We start from the raw sequence: 15,769 nt of genomic DNA, 5'->3' as shown, positions 1-15,769 counted from the left end.
TTCTTCTATTGAAAAAAATAATTTTAATATTTTTCCAAGGGTACATGTGCTTGCCAGAGAGAGAGGAGAGGGAGAAAGCACCCTTGAAGGGGACATGTTCCTGCTGCAATCTTTTCTCCTCTATCTTATCAGGATTTGGATGTTGCATGCACATACACCTGGCATGATTTTCTAAACTGCCAGGTCTGAGACTTGTACTGTGAGGTTGGCCATGTAGATCTGGTTCCCTTAAACACCAGGCCATGGGCCCATCCACTCATTTTATACCTTTTCATTAAAATCCAGTGTACATTTTACACTTACAGCACATCTTAGTTCAAACTAGCCACATTTCAAGTGCTGACTAGCCATGTGGGCTAATGGTACTCCACTGGACCATATAGGCAGAGAGGAAGTAGACAGTCCTGGGAGAGAGCCCCTTTAATAATGGCCAGCACATACTGGCTGTTTACATTGTGATGCAGCCACTCTTCTGAGGATATATGTCTTGTAAATCTTAGAATAGTGCTCTCAAGTTGGTACTTCCATTGGTCCCATTGTATAGATGGAAAAACTGAGGCTTAAAGAAGTTAAGTAGCAGCTGGTAAGTAGGAAAGCCCCGTTTTAAACTCTGCTTCACCGAACTCCAGAAATTGTACTGTTGCCCTCTGTATACTGCCTCCCAGATGAGAACGCTAAGCAAAGGTTTGCTTTCTCCTTCGGGTCCTCAGAGAACACATGAAAATCCAGCAAGATGTCACAGTTGGGCAATCAGCTAAGAGTAAGATTGTCCCTGAGCAGATTCTTCTTGGGTTTCCACATGGTGACTCCTGCAATTAGTTATCCTATAACATTTATATTTGTTTATTTTGTGAGCAGATTGTGAATAGATGGAATCTGTGCTCTCTTGACCTTTGGGAAGGGGACTGCCAAAGGGAGGCTTGTTTATGAAACATCTGGAAGGCAGAGACCTTGAAAGCAAACTCCTATGTGAGAATCTTTTCATCGTCATCAAGGCTGTGTAAGAAGGGTGGCCTTTAAACAGTACTTAAAACCAGCCATAAAAATGATCTACTTGCTTGTATTGGCAGGGCCTTACAAATGATGACCTCTGATTTAAAATCAGGATTGCTTTCAGATAGGAAATGTTAACTCATTTTTATGAATATTGCTTCCAGAGTTCAAATGCTGTTAGTTTATGCAGCCAGCTAGCTTCCCTTTCCTTCTGGAATTTCTAACCTTCTGCTTTTTCTTCTTCTTTTGTTTTGTTTTCTGTTTTTGTTTGTTTTTTTTGTTTTATCAACAAAGACCAGATTTCGACAAGAGCTGGACCTTAATCCAAGAGCAGATCCAGATGGATTCCATGGTTATCAAGGGCCTTGATCCAGATACCAATTACCAGTTTGCTGTGAGAGCCATGAATCTCTATGGTCCCAGCCCCCTCAGTGAGCCCAGTGACACCATCCGAACCCTCTGTGAGTACCATGACTCCCCTGCAGGACACCCATAACCGCTTTGCTCAGGTGGCCTCCAGAGCCCTATATGGGGTTTCTTGGCACACTGCCATCTGGAATGGGGCTGTTCTCAGGCTTTCCTCTGGCAATTCTCCTTGGCCCTTTGGAAATTAGAGTCTCTAAGCAGGGAGGGACACAGTCTGTTTCTATACACAGGAGGTCAGCAGAATGTTTATTTTTGCATCCTCCTTGGAGAGTTTGAGGTCACTTTTCTTTCATGATCACAGTGCAGCCTTTTTTCTCCTTTTCATCTTTTGAGAAAATGAGTTCATCTTAGAACTATAGGAGAAAAAAGTAACCCCCCACCTTACACTCATCAGGGTTAGGATTCACCTGCAAATGAAGAACATTCAAGTAACATCAACTTCTTTGAATGAGGATCAGAAAATACCAAAGAAGTCCTTGGAGTGAAGACATGAGCTGGGATCTAATCAATGGCACAAGTTTTCACAGTGCATCTCTGGGGGTTGGGGAAAGCTTGGGCTTATGTTTATCACATGGCCTAGGGACCGTGTTCAAAGTCAGACTCTGTTCCTGGTCAGGAGTTTGAGAAGCTCCCACATGATGCAAAGAACCATAGCTCAATTAGCAAGGGTTTGTATCACTTGGCCAAGCCCAACTTGGCTTATAAATTTTTTTATTTTGGAAGTGGGAGCACAGTGTCTAAACCTTGAAGCTTGTGTCATGGGAGATCTCAGCCATCTTTTGTGTTTGAAGACTCTAATCGTTACAGTTTTGCCAATAAATTCCTCCAGGAGAGTCTTTCTGCTTCTCTCGTCCTCTTTATTCAGGAAAGGAGGTCTCAGAAAAGAAGCCTAGCCCTGGTAGTTGGCTTTCCCTTGGCCAACACAAAGCCTTATTTTTTATTGGTTAGTGAATCTGAATCAACATCTTCCCTTTCCTCACAAAACACTCACACAGTCATGCTGGGTTCCCTAAGTCTTTGGAACTCTGGCTCTTTTGAAAATAATCTTGCCTATACCTTAAATGTGAGGTCTCCTTCCCTAACAATTAAATTGCTGGGATGTATGGTGAGGCCATAACTCCAAAATAGACACACACACACACACACACACACACACACACACACACACATCCTATAGCTACAATTGCTCAGCAATTATTTCATTTTCTTTAGACTTTAGAAGCTATAGGATGGGGTGTTACAGCAGAATAAAAATATGGAGAATTTAATACAAATAAAAAATAATTGAATTAATGCCACTGTTAACAAATGTGCACAATATAATATACAATTCAATATTGAAGAGGATGAATATATGTGTATATTTGATTTGATTATTATAAACTGTATCCATGCCTTAAAACGAAACAAAACATACTGTGGGGACCAGCAGGTGGCGTAATGGTTATATCACTGGACTCACACATAGTCCACAGCAGTTCGAGTCTCGGACCTGCTGGCTTGAAACTCACACCGGGCATGTGTGTGTGCATGCCCAAAATCCCAAGAGGAGACTGGAAAAGAAGGGATTACAGCATGGCCATCCCCTCTGGGGGTGATTTCTTGCTTTCTGTCTCTCTGTCTCTCTCTGTCTACCTGGTGAGTGCATGTGCCCTATAATAAAAGTCTCTCAAAACAAAACAAAACAAACAAACAAAGCAAACAAAAATCATAATATGGCCCACAAAGATATACAGCAATTATATGTAAACCAGAAATCATAATTAAAACAAGAAAAATTTAGAAACTAAAATTCCCAGGCATATGCCAGAGGATGAGTTTCTCTCTAGAAGAAATGTTGACTGTTCTATTCTAAAGGTAGGCCTCTTTTGATTTTTCCTGGATGGCATCTATTCTACAACATTTGGTTGAACTTTGGGATCTCTGGCCAAAATTGGATGAGCAGGAGCTAGGGCCTGACTCTACTCTGAAATACTTTGTCTTTTTGTATTACAAACTGAGCAGGTCTTCTGTGTCGTGAACCCACCTCACTCTCCCCTCACATTGAACTCCACTGCTCCCACTTCGTGAGGCCCTCCATGTAGCTCTTCCTGCCCATCCCTTCTCCATGGAGTCAGAAAGGTAAAAAAAGATGAAATGTCACAGCTTATGCTGACCTTAAAAGTGTATAGGTTGGGACATCTATCGCCTTTTTTAACTTTGTCTCTCTTTCTTAATGGAAATACTGGCTTGGTCTTGGAGTTTCCAATCATTATTTTCTTATTGCTGAATTTCTGTTTGGGGATTAAATGAGATAAGGGATGTGAAAGTATTTCACAAATGTGTAGCAGTTCATGGTAATTATTGTCTTCTGTGAAGTAACACTTCATAATTTCAAAATAATGGTGTGCAGGAGAGGTGGACAAAAGCATGGTATTGACAATTTGGTGAAAACTCAGGTATGAAATATTCTTAAGTCAATATAGTTTTGTTGCTTTTATGGTTACTCAAATCAGAAAAACAGAAACAGGATTTATGACATGATCTACCTTAAGAATACATAAGAATGTGCTATGATTAGTATTTCAACTGTGGATTTCCATTTGGTTATTTCTAATGTTTTAGAGAATGCTTTGTTGGGCACGCATTTATAGTTCCTATTTTGTTATGAGTGTAGATGATTATTTTGCTTCCTGTCAATCTAAAAAGATAAACTAACGCAAAGCACATAAAGCAAAAGTTGATTTGGGCATAAGTATACGGACCGCACCCGGCATACAACCCAGATTAACACTTTGCAGGTTGCCCCACGCATGAGCACAGAGATCTTACAGTCCTCTAGCAGGTTTTAAAAGCAAAAATCACAAGTGGGTGGGGAGCGGGAGGAGATTATATCAGTTCTCTTGGGCCAGTTGCCTTTGGCTGCCAGGATCAACAACTAAGCCCAAGGTCGGACAGGCAGTCTCTGGACAGATGTCCTTGCTGAAGTTGTCCTTGTGTCAGGTTGCAGTGGTCTTTGTGTAAGGTTATGGTTCTGGAAGAGCTCTTTAAATGACAGGTCTTGCTACGGGGTATGTGAGCATGAGAAAACACCTCCTCTGTGGCTTTCCCTAACTTGATTTAGACAAGAATTGGCACAAATTGACACAAATGACTCCGTTTTGATTCAAACAACTTTTGCATTCCAAAACGTACTTTTCCTCCACACATAAAATGACTCAATTTCCAAATAGCATTATCTATATTATTAGAAATTCTGTTCCAGAAATTAGGAAAGCCTACTGTGAGCTAAGCATTGTTTTAACCACTTTAACAAGGAAATCCATCTAATCCTCAAAAAACCTCTGTGCTGCAGGAGTAGTAACTCTGTTTTACTCATTAAAAGAAATGAGTCTTTGAAGAGTTATGTATTTTGCCAAGATTGATAGTTGTAGAGGCAGGATTTGAACTTGGATTTGGCTTACCACAAAGCTATTTCCCTGAATGAGATTCAAATTAAGATGATTCTTCTGGTCCAAAATAGCATGAGTATGCTTAAGGTCAGCCATTAAAGAAAGGACAGGGAGGAGGCCATGTAAATATGGATTAAGGAGGTTCTGAAAGCACAGAGTAAAACCATTAAACATTGCTTTGCTTTGTTTTTGCTTTTAAATCTTATAAGCTACAATGTGCATGCAGAAATGTAAGCTGTGGATATAAGCTATAAGTCAACCCATAGACATCAACATAGCCCTGAAAATTTATAACAGACAACCTTTTTGATTGGTTGGAACCAAGTCAAGTCAGTTAAATATTGTAAACCACTCGAGATGAATTTGTGACCAATATTTCTACATGGTGGACTTTCCCTATTCTCATTCTCCCTACTCTTCCCTACCCACTTTGCTTACTGTATATCAACTTCAGAACAGTAGAATGTTTGAGGAGACCCTCCAACCACAGAGTGCCCAACAGGAACTCTTAGATCCCACCAGGACATATGCCATTCCTTGGATTCCTTTGTGACCTGTTTATTTTAGGACTAAACCTACCCTCTTGTGTATGGGAAGAAAACACTTCAGCCTTACTTACTAGGAAAGCATTTACTTCGCCTGGGCTTTTTAATACTGACCCTACTAGCAATTTACTGCTTACTGGAGCAATTAGAACTTAGTTGCTCTAGGGAACCAGCAGTTAGAGTAATGGCTATGTCACTGGACTCCCATGTAGTCGACCAGGGTCCGCATCCCGTACCTGGTGGCTTAAAACTCATGCTGGGCGCATGTGCGTGCGTGCCCAAGATCCCGAGAGGAGAATGGAGGAGAAGGGATTGTGGCGTGTCTCTGTTTCTCTTTGTCTGTCTGGCGAGCGCACGCCCCCTATAGTAAAAACCTCTCAAAAAAAAAAAAAAAAAACAGAACTTAGTTGCTCTTGAGCAGGTAGCTGGTGAATGCCAGTGTCCAGGGTTTTCAACAGGAGCTCAGCCTGACAGGAGCTCAGTCTGAGTGAGGAAGAAGGATGGTTTTGTGAGTTCTCTGGGGTGTTGAAAGCTATGTGTGATGTTCACATCTTATCTCAAGTATACAAAGTTAAAATCTGAACAGGAAGACGAAAGTTCAGACTTTAATGTACAGGTCCTCTAATGAAAAATAGGATTGGTTTGGTAACTCTAAATAACAGCAATCTACCCTGTATTTACTTCTGTCCTGTTATGGGCAACTTTCTACACAACTAAGCACCTATCTTGTTTCTATGAGGAAATCCAAAGACCAAAATCATAACCTCTTACTCCTTACCCATATCCTGCTGTACGTTTTTCCTGTAAGAAACAGAAGCAATATTATAATTTGCATTTGACTTTATATATTAGCTAGGTGGTGTGCAGAACTGGGGTCTTTGTAGCACATGTGTTCACCACACCTATAGGTCACTTTACTTACTTAGATCCAAGATAAGCCTACTCAAGAAGGATGGAGGCAAGTAGTAAAGGACTTGAATGATGAATAATAGAAATGAAAGAATTTAAAGAAATCACATGCCTTCTTTCTTTTTCCCAGAGACAGAGGAAATTTAAATAAAAATAACCCATGTATGGAAATAGCAGTTAGCATAACGGCTATGTTGCTGGACTCCCATGTAGTCGACCATGGTTCACGTCCCAGACCCCGTGGCTTAAACTCACACTGGGTGCGTGTGCATGCGTGCCCAAGATCTCAAGAGGAGAATAGAGGAGAAGGATTGTGGCGTGGCCATCCCCCCTGGGGGGTGATTTCTTGCTTTCTATCTCTCTGTCTCTCTGCCTGTCTGGCGAGTGCATGCGCCTTATAGCAAAAACCTCTCAAAATAAATAAATAAATAAATAAAAATAATAATAATAATAAAAATAATGTGTGTGATTCACTCTAGGACTATATAACCTTCCTCGGGACGACTAGAACTTGGTCGTACCATCCAAACCACTTAAAGTCTTGTGTCCTGTTCTCATAATGCAGGCAATCAACATGATACAGACAGAGTCAACACATTCTTCACAGAGGTAGACTTGGTAACCTCAGGGCAATCCCCAGTCGACTGTGTTCTTCTGCTTCTAACAGAAGCCATTTTGCTTTTTCCTGCTTCCAGGCCTTGATACTTGCTGTTTCTTTAGCCTAGAACTCTCTTCCCCCAGATCTTTTCATGACTATGACTGCTCCAGACCTTTCTTCTGCAAACCATAGCTCACTTGTCACATCCTCGGACAGGCTCCTATTATCTCAACCCATTGCTCTACTTAATTTTCTCCATAGCACTTTCACTGCCTGAAGCTATTTTATGCTTTTTGCTCTCCATCTCTGCTAGGGTAAGCTCGATACTGGAGCTGGAATGGCTTGTTCAATGTTATGTTCCCAACGTTCTGTAAAAGTCAGCATTCAATAAATATTTGGTGGGTACATAAATAAGGGAAAGCAACTTAACAAGCCAAGAACTTGGGAAGTTGGATAACTCTACTCCTGCTGTCTGGGAAATTCAAAGACAATATGGGAGAAGAAAGTTGGCTTAGAAACCCATGCAAGCCAAAAGTGCAAGGTCGCAGGCAAGGCAAATACTCTCCCAATTAAAATGTGACATAAATAAGGAAAAAATCATTTAAAATAAGGGAAGGAAGGAGGACAGAATGAAGGAAAGGAAGAAGCAACTCCATTGTATTTCAAGTCAAGTCAGTAAAGATGGAAAAGAGGCCTTTGAGAAACATTGTGGTGATAAACCTCACACCATCTGCTGATAATATGGTGGGGTGTGATGGAGAGACATTTCTAACCTTCTTTCAAACCAAATCTTCATTTTACAGCTGTGTTCTTTCTTGATCACTAGAATAAGCTTTAATATTTCTATACTCTCTTTTTCTGTGGTCCTAATAAGTCTAATTAAGGTCTCAGATCCTCAGGGATTGCATAGGGAGATGTTAGAGGTGTTTTGTTTTGTTTCGTTTTTGATTTTGATTTAGCCATACCCTTATCACCATAATCTGTTTTCTTCTACAGTTTTAAAAACTTTTTCTTCCTCTGAGCTGAGGAATCAGTCAAATCAGTCAAATACCTACAATAAATCTGATTCCATACTGTTCCCCTACACTCTTCAATTTCTCACACTTTTCCTCTCTGTGCTTCCCTGCTTGGGGCTTTACTGTATACAGCTGTTGTTGGCTGTTTATACTCTCTGTCACGCAAGTGTCCATGTGTGCATCTGGCTTTTGCCGAGTTTTGTTCTGAGATTTGACCCTTTGTTTTTAATTGACTGTTTCCCCTGAGATCAGCTTCAGCATGTTTGGGTTGCTGGGGACATGTCACATTTTTAACCACAAAATAGATTTCCTGGCCTAGCCACAGTGGTGCAGCGGTAGCACACACTTTGCAATGCCGGAAGCCATAGAAATGTTCAGGGTGTGGTTCCCAGGTTGACCTATACATGCTGGGCGTGTGCATGCTTGTGATCCTGGCCAGCAGGAAAGGTTTGGGGAGGATCGCAGTGGGAGACCTTGTTGAGGGTGTTCGTCTTTCTCTCTCTCTTATGAATAAAAATAAATAAATAAAACAGGTTTTATTACTCCCCACTTACAATGACCCTGAACTGGCTGTAGCAGTGAGCAGAGGTAACAAGTAGAGAAGTCATGGCATGTTCTAGGGTTGGTAGAAAGCAATCAGAAAATGTTTCAGAATCCTAACTTACCTCCACCCTTCAGTGGCTTCCATACAGTCTGCTGCCTCATTTAGTGAGCACCTGCAGAGGTCCTTGCTGGGCCTGAGACCTGAGCTCTTTACTGCCCTCAAACATCTTTACTTTTAGATAAAGCAGAATCCGGCATGCAAGTCTGGGCCTGAGACCAGAGAAACTGTTCCCTCCCTTATAACCTTGCTGTGGGACCTCCTCAGTGAAATTGTTTTCTCTGGACCTCCTTCCTCATCTCTGAGATAGGTATTTTCTAAGTCTCAGAATTATTTTGAGAAAATACATGTGGAATAGAGGTTGTGATATCTGCCTAGTCTTCAAGGCAGAGAAGATGCTAAAATGTGTAATTACTGAAGGATGGAGTGACTGACTCAGATCACCACCAGCAGGTCTGTGCCCTTTCTTATGACTCCACTCCTCAGCTCTGTTCTTGGAAATTAAAGACAGTAGAATGCTTGACTTCAGAAACAGAAGCCTAAGAGCTCAAGCTGTCCTGACAGAGAAGTGGAGGAATGAAAGAAGCCATATGAGTTAGGTCAAATTGAATTAGGATGGATTTGGCCTGTGCAGAGGAGGGAAGACGTTTTACCTACTTCTAAAGAATGGAATAATTGAGTCTGTGAAATAAATGAACAACTGGCAGATTATCAGGAACAAAGGTAGACAAATTTATAACATGCACAGGCCTATCACATGGAAAGAAAACTGAGTATCTCTAAATCCAGTGAGATCCAGAAGCTCATATACCTTCTTCACTTGAGAGAGAGGGGAAGGAGATAGGCAACTTAGGGAAGAGTAAATGATTGGGGAGACAGATAAAGGAGCCCCTGGAGAATAGGTGATACTCTGTGACAAAGTCTGTCTGCACATAGTGGCCTTAAGGCTCCTGTCCTGTGATCTGAAATAATCTACTCTGGCTGATGAGATTCCCAGGGAGGGGACTCATGACAATTGTGTTCCTTGTGGAGGACTTTTCTTTAAACGGATAAGGGGAGCTTAGACACTGTCATCCCTCCATTTGCTATTCTCCAAGTGACCTCAGCTCCAAGTAAACAGTCTCTCACGGTGACATATTTTGGGGTGGCATTTCCTGAACTCCTGCAGTTGGTTGGTTAGTTTTAAGACTGTAGTGATCACACATCAGAGAGTTAAAATGACAAGGCACCATGAACTTTGTTAACAATAAATATTCATATGTCTCCCACTTAAGCACATCTTAGACTCAGGCAAAAAGGAAAGAAAGAAGATAAATAAATAAAGCCTCACAGAGTTAGAGTATTGTGCTCCTAGATTTTGTTTCTTTGCTTTTAACTTCCCAAAAGTAAACCATTTACTTAGACAGGGAGCAGTACAATTTTTTTATAAGGAGCAAGATAATAAATATATTGGGATTCTCAGGCCCACTGTTGCTGTTGTAGCACAAAAGCAACCATATACAGTAAGTTAATATACACGATTGTGTTCCAATAAAATGTTACCTATGGACACCTTAGAGTTTCTTACCATTTTCATGCATCATGAAAAAATTATTAGTTTTTAAATTTCTTCCCAACCATATGAAAATGTGAAAACCATTGTTGGCTTGTGCACAGAAACAGGAAGTGAACTGGGTTTAGTAGTTTCTGACCTCTGTACTTACTACACACAGGGATTTTGAAAAGTTTTTGGAAAAATGCAATTAAAGTGCAAATTTATTACGATGCAAAAATTTTTTGAAGTCCATGGGTAGTATTTTTCATAATATACATATTTCATGACATGTTTGAAGACTCCTTTATACTGGTGGAGATTTTTTCCCCAAATTTTAAGAACTTCTCTCGGAAATTTGGGGAAGCCCCTATTCTGTAGCAATTTTCTCAAGCTTGGAAAAAATCAGTGCATACTAATGACAGTTTTCCTTCGATAGAGAGCTCTGCCATTTAATTCTCATATGAAAGTTCTTTTTTTTTAAAATAATTTGCTGGGGGCCACATGTGCTTGCCAGAGAGAGAGACAGGGAAACACAGAGAGAGAGAGACAGGGAAAAACACTCTCAGTGGGTGTGTTCATACTGCAATTCCTTCTCCTCCATTCCTCTATCCTGTTGGAATTTGGGGCATGCAGGCAAGTTCTTCAGCTGCCAGAGCCAGGATTTGAACTGTAATTAACTATGTAGAAGCTGGCTCCTTTAAGCACCAGCCTGAATGTTTCTTAAATAAGTGATTAGGAGAGCCTGCAACCCAATTGCATTGGTATAAGTTTATGCTGGAGTCGATGGAGAAAGAGAAAAAGAAAACTGGGGAAGAAGTTGTCTTGCTCTAATTACTCCAGAAGCATGGGGTAGGCCTATAAATTGGTGAGCTTCAGAGATTTGTATATCCTTCGAGTATAAGACCAAAATGGGAACAGGAGAAGGAATGAATCATTTATTTACTCATCGCCCAGACAAACCTGCATTTTAAGCATGCATTTGTGCGTAAACATAACTTCAAATGTGATTTTACATTCAGGGTGCCCTCCACAGTAATCGCTCTATTGATTTGCTAATGTTTCAAGGCATGTAAATCTGAGTAACATTCAGTTACACAACTTTATTGGCTCTAAAGGGAATGATTCACTTTGCTGTTTAAATACCTGCTACCTATTAATTGCTCTTCTGGGGCCTTTGTACATCTGACATTACCATACATTTACTTATAATCAGCACACTACTATCTTACCCCTTTGGCTAGATAGAGAAGAAAGACTAAAGTAAATGATAAAACAAAAAACAAACAAACAAAAAAAAACAAAAAACAGTTTTCCCATGAAAAGGAACACGGTGCTCTCGTTTCAACCACAGCATCTGTTTAAGCAATCAGCTGGTGTTTAGTGGCTCTGGGGCTCAGAGTCAATGGGTCTTTAAACATCGATATATTAGATGATAGTCACATACACACAAATGTAACTCTTCTCCTTTCTGTTTCCTTCTATTTTCATATTTATCTATTTTGTTCTCTTCCCACTAATACTCCTGGGATTTCTGTTCTTTTGTTTGGAACACTGCTTGCTTTTACACACTGCTCCCTGAGATCCTTTCTTAGCATCTGAGTCGCCGAGGTTCTTTGATGAGAGAGTAGGGCCACAACGGTGGTTCACTACAAAGAGAGGAGGTTATGAAATCAGATTAACACGGTGGCAGACATATAGGAGGCCCACTGTGAGAGCGTGCTGACTGAGTCTCGTGGATCTGATGATGCAGGCAAATATGAAATAAATATGTGTAAATATGTGCAAGAAGCCACTGTGGGAGAAAAGGCAACTTTTCTGATGATCTTAGGTGCCATCAGACTCCTAGTCAGAAATAGAGGCAAATGGGTCATTTGAAGTGAGTTTAATGAAGAGATTATTTGCAGAAGTTTGGCCAGGTGTAAGGAATCCAAGGGAGCAATTACCAGCATCTGGACTGGCAGAGATGGCCATTGGACAAGAGCTGTGACATTCAGATGCAAGTCTCACAGCAACCTGCTAGCTGAAGTTGGGGGAATAAAAACTCTGACTCCTTTTCCTCCTTCATTCTCTCTCCTGCTGGTGTCTCCCAGTGGCAGAACACAGTGGGAAACCAAGCAGGTCACCCTTCTACAGTACAATGCAGAGTGGAGGGCAGAGGGTGGAAACAGAGGGAAGGGGGCCCATCACAAGAAGAAGTATCATCTCATAGAATAAGAGAACAGTGCCCATGATGCAGAGTCCAAAAACATGAATTTTAATTTTTTAAAAAATTCTGTCTCTCTATAGATTCAGGGTATGGGCATTTCTTCCATATTAGTGGATCTAGCATATTGCCTGAATGCAGGCAAAAATAAGACCTCACAGCCCAATAGTTGTGGACTGATATATTTCAGAAAGGACCTACTTCCTTGTTTTGTACATAAGGAAACTGAGGCCCAGGATGACTCAGCATCCTTTGCAAGGTCACTTAGTAGCAGATCCTGGATAAGAACCCAGTTTGGTCACTACCTTTTCAGACTATAGGTTTCTATACATGTGGGATTCCTGTTTTCGAAAGGATCAGTTCCACAAGGGTGTTCAGGGAAGAGCAAGATGGCCCATGTGGCTGGAAAAGGGAATTCTGGGTGGGGCAAGAGTGGCAGGAGATGATGCGATCAGAGAGAGAGGGTGGGTGCAGTCGGTGGAGGCTCATTAGGGCTTTTGGAGGTCATTGGAAGCGTTTGGGCATGGATTTTTCTCAGAGAGATAAGACTGGGGACACAGAGGAGTGAAAAGACCTTATTCAGATTTAATAAAACCACTCTTACTGACCATGGAGGGGCAAGAGCAAAATCAGGGGAACTAAGGAAAACATTGAAGTAATCTCCAAACGGAAAGAGCTTTTTGGTTATCTCTGAATAGAAGTTTGTGTGTGTGTGCTGCGTAATATTTATTATTAGAAAAGAAGCTACAGACAATGTAAAAACTATTATAAAACTCAAAATGAAAGTTATCTCAACTCTCAACATCTAGTCATACCCACTATTTTTGTTTTCTTTTTTAGAGGTTTTTGCTATAGGGTGCGTGCACTTGCCAAAATGACAGAGAGAGACAGAGATAGAAAGCAAGAAATCACCTCCCAGGGTGGATGGCCACGCTGCAATCTCTTCTTCTCCATTCTCCTCTTGGGATCTTGGGCATGCATGTACACGCGCCTGGTGTGAGTTTAAGCCACCAAGTCCAGGACTCAAGCTGCAGTCTACTACATAGGGGTTCAACGGCGTAGCCATTATGCCATCTGCTGGTCCCATCATAACCACTAGTATCATTTTAATATATAATATCTTCCGGGTTTTTTTAGTTCAACAATGAGATTATAGTACATCTACTTTTTCTGTACGATAAAATACAGCATGTATTTTAATATAAATAATTGTAGACTTGCATCTTAATCTTAATGATGGCAGTATATTTAATTCCTTACTGATAGTCGTTGAAATGGTTTCATGAGTATATACGAAGCTGGTTTTTTGTTCTGTCCAAGTTCACATTTATCCCTCTGCTATCTTTTTGCAGCAGAGTGGGCCAGCACTGTGCTTTTAGATGGGTAGGTTAACAGGCACAGCTATCAGCAGGATAGATGGCGTTCAACACCCATGTCTCTGGCCTGATAGTTCCCTAGTTTAGTTAGCAGCCAGTGTGCACTAGACAAACTCTTACTAATGCATGATGTTCCAATGTATGTTTTGAAATTAAAACCCTTTTTTCAAAAAGAAAAATTTCACCTGTAAGGATCTGTCTTTAAGTTTGGGCTTCTTGTTGGAATTTTTGGTGGTCTCAGCTTCTTATCGTCACTGGTAGAACATAGATTAGTGCTGCCATCCAATTCTAACCCTAGCGTCTACCATATTTAAAATGATAACTGTGTATTTATTTTGGCCCAGTGGAATGCTTCTCCCATCACAGAGCTCAATAGTAAGGATATTTCAGAAGCCAACAATTCTGAGACACAAGCATTGGGAAATGCCCAGGAGGAAGTACCAGGAGCCAGCCCCAGATGGCGGTAGTTCACAAACCATCCAGCAGATGGCAATAGGTCACAAACTTTCAGAGCTGGAAGAGCCCTTAGTGTGGAGTCAACCTGAACTAATTGAGCGGAGGGCAGAAGAGAGAAGCTTCATTGTGGCGTCAGATGGTGGCCTTCTATGGTTAACAGTTTCCAACCAAAAGGGGAGAGGGCAGCTAATTTTAGACTGTTTTGGCAACAACAACAAAAAATGTACACAGGCAAAAACTGACATTTCTTCAGTGACATTTCTTTATGATATCTTATAATTAATGTAGTATCCTAATAATACATGTTTAAAAAATTAAAAGAAATAAATGGCTGCAGAATTCAGAAAGAATCAAAACAATGAGAATTAGAAGAGCGAGAGATGAGAAAAAGCTACAAATAAACTTAATCCAGCCTTTTTGTTCGTTTTCACTGTTCATCATCATTGGTCAAATTCATCTGATAACTGTTTTAGTGATTCTCAAGAAAGTGAAGAATCTCTTTTCTGAGTCTACACTGATCATTTCACTTGCTTAAGCACTCATTCACCAATTTCTTTAAACATTTGCATTTAATGTGTACTTATTTGTGCCAGCTAGTTTTTAGACGCTGGGGTTTTAGCAGTCAACAAGGTAGACAGTGTTGCTGCCCTCGTAAAACATACACTTGCGAGAATCTGTCTCAGTCGGTAAATAAATAATAAAATATAACACAATACCTATAGTGATAACTGCTAGGAAGAAAATGTGCACATGAGCAATACTCACCCTCACTAGATGCAGAGCTTTATATTTTTAGACCATTTGGTTCCAATTTTTAAAATGTGGACATGACCTGAATTATTTTCATTATCCACTGACATGTTGGAGACCTATCGTTTGAACAATACTGAATCAAAGATCTCAGGAAATTGAATATAGTTTTATATAAACTATGTATTATCTCTGAAAAGCATAGCGTAAGAGTGAATTAGGCATGCAGGTCACCAAAGGCTCAACCATTAATTTTGTCAATATTTATTTTTATCATTATTATTCTTTTTCTTTTTGAGAGATTTTTGTATAGAGTGTGTATACTTGCTGGAAAGACAGAGAGACAAAAAGTAAGAAATGACCCCCGAGGGAGGATAGCCACACTGCAATCCCTTCTCCTCCGTTCGCTTCTCGGGATTTTGGGCACACATGCACATGTGCCCAGCGTAAATTTTAAGCCACTGGGTCTGGGACTGGAACCATGGTTGGCGATGTGGGAGTCTAGTGATGTAACCATTATGCCATCTTCTGGCCCCATAAATATTTATTTTTCCAAACCCTTTTCAAAACGCTTGGCCTCCGGGGGTAATGACCCAATTCAGGGAGCTCCCTGTCTTTATACCACAATTGGCACAACAAAAGCACTCTGCAGACAGAAAAGGGAGTGGTTGAATTTGTGGGTCAGGGAACTGGGAAGTGGGTTGACCAAGGGCTTATGGTGAAGTTACTTTAGGGATGGCTGTTGGCTGAGAAAAACTAAGTGGAATTTTTTTCCAAAGGGGTAGGGATAAAGAACAGGAGAACACTAGCAGAAGGTCTGAGTGTTGAGGAAGGTTTTAGAGAATGTCCACAGGCTTTGTCCAAAGGTCAAAAGGCATAGAGGGCACCAGCAGTTAGCATAATGGCAATGTCGCTGGACTCCCACGTAGTC

The 15,769-nt window shown here is 40.8% G+C and overlaps 1 protein-coding gene across 1 annotated transcript in view; it reads left to right on the top strand.

Annotated features, from left to right (window-relative positions):
• Nucleotides 1-15,769, top strand: part of EGFLAM (EGF like, fibronectin type III and laminin G domains) — a 191,857-nt gene that overhangs the window by 100,469 nt on the left and 75,619 nt on the right. Inside the window, exon 7 of the mRNA XM_006156308.2 lies at nucleotides 1,288-1,454. Coding sequence (XP_006156370.1) covers nucleotides 1,288-1,454 — 167 coding nt within the window. The remainder of the gene's footprint in view (nucleotides 1-1,287; nucleotides 1,455-15,769) is intronic.

This window comes from Tupaia chinensis, unplaced genomic scaffold (genome assembly GCF_000334495.1).
Source record: "Tupaia chinensis unplaced genomic scaffold, TupChi_1.0 Scaffold000489_1, whole genome shotgun sequence".
Taxonomy (NCBI): domain Eukaryota; kingdom Metazoa; phylum Chordata; class Mammalia; order Scandentia; family Tupaiidae; genus Tupaia; species Tupaia belangeri.
The sequence above is the reverse complement of the archived record's forward strand: the minus strand, read 5'-3'. Positions and strand labels throughout refer to the sequence as shown.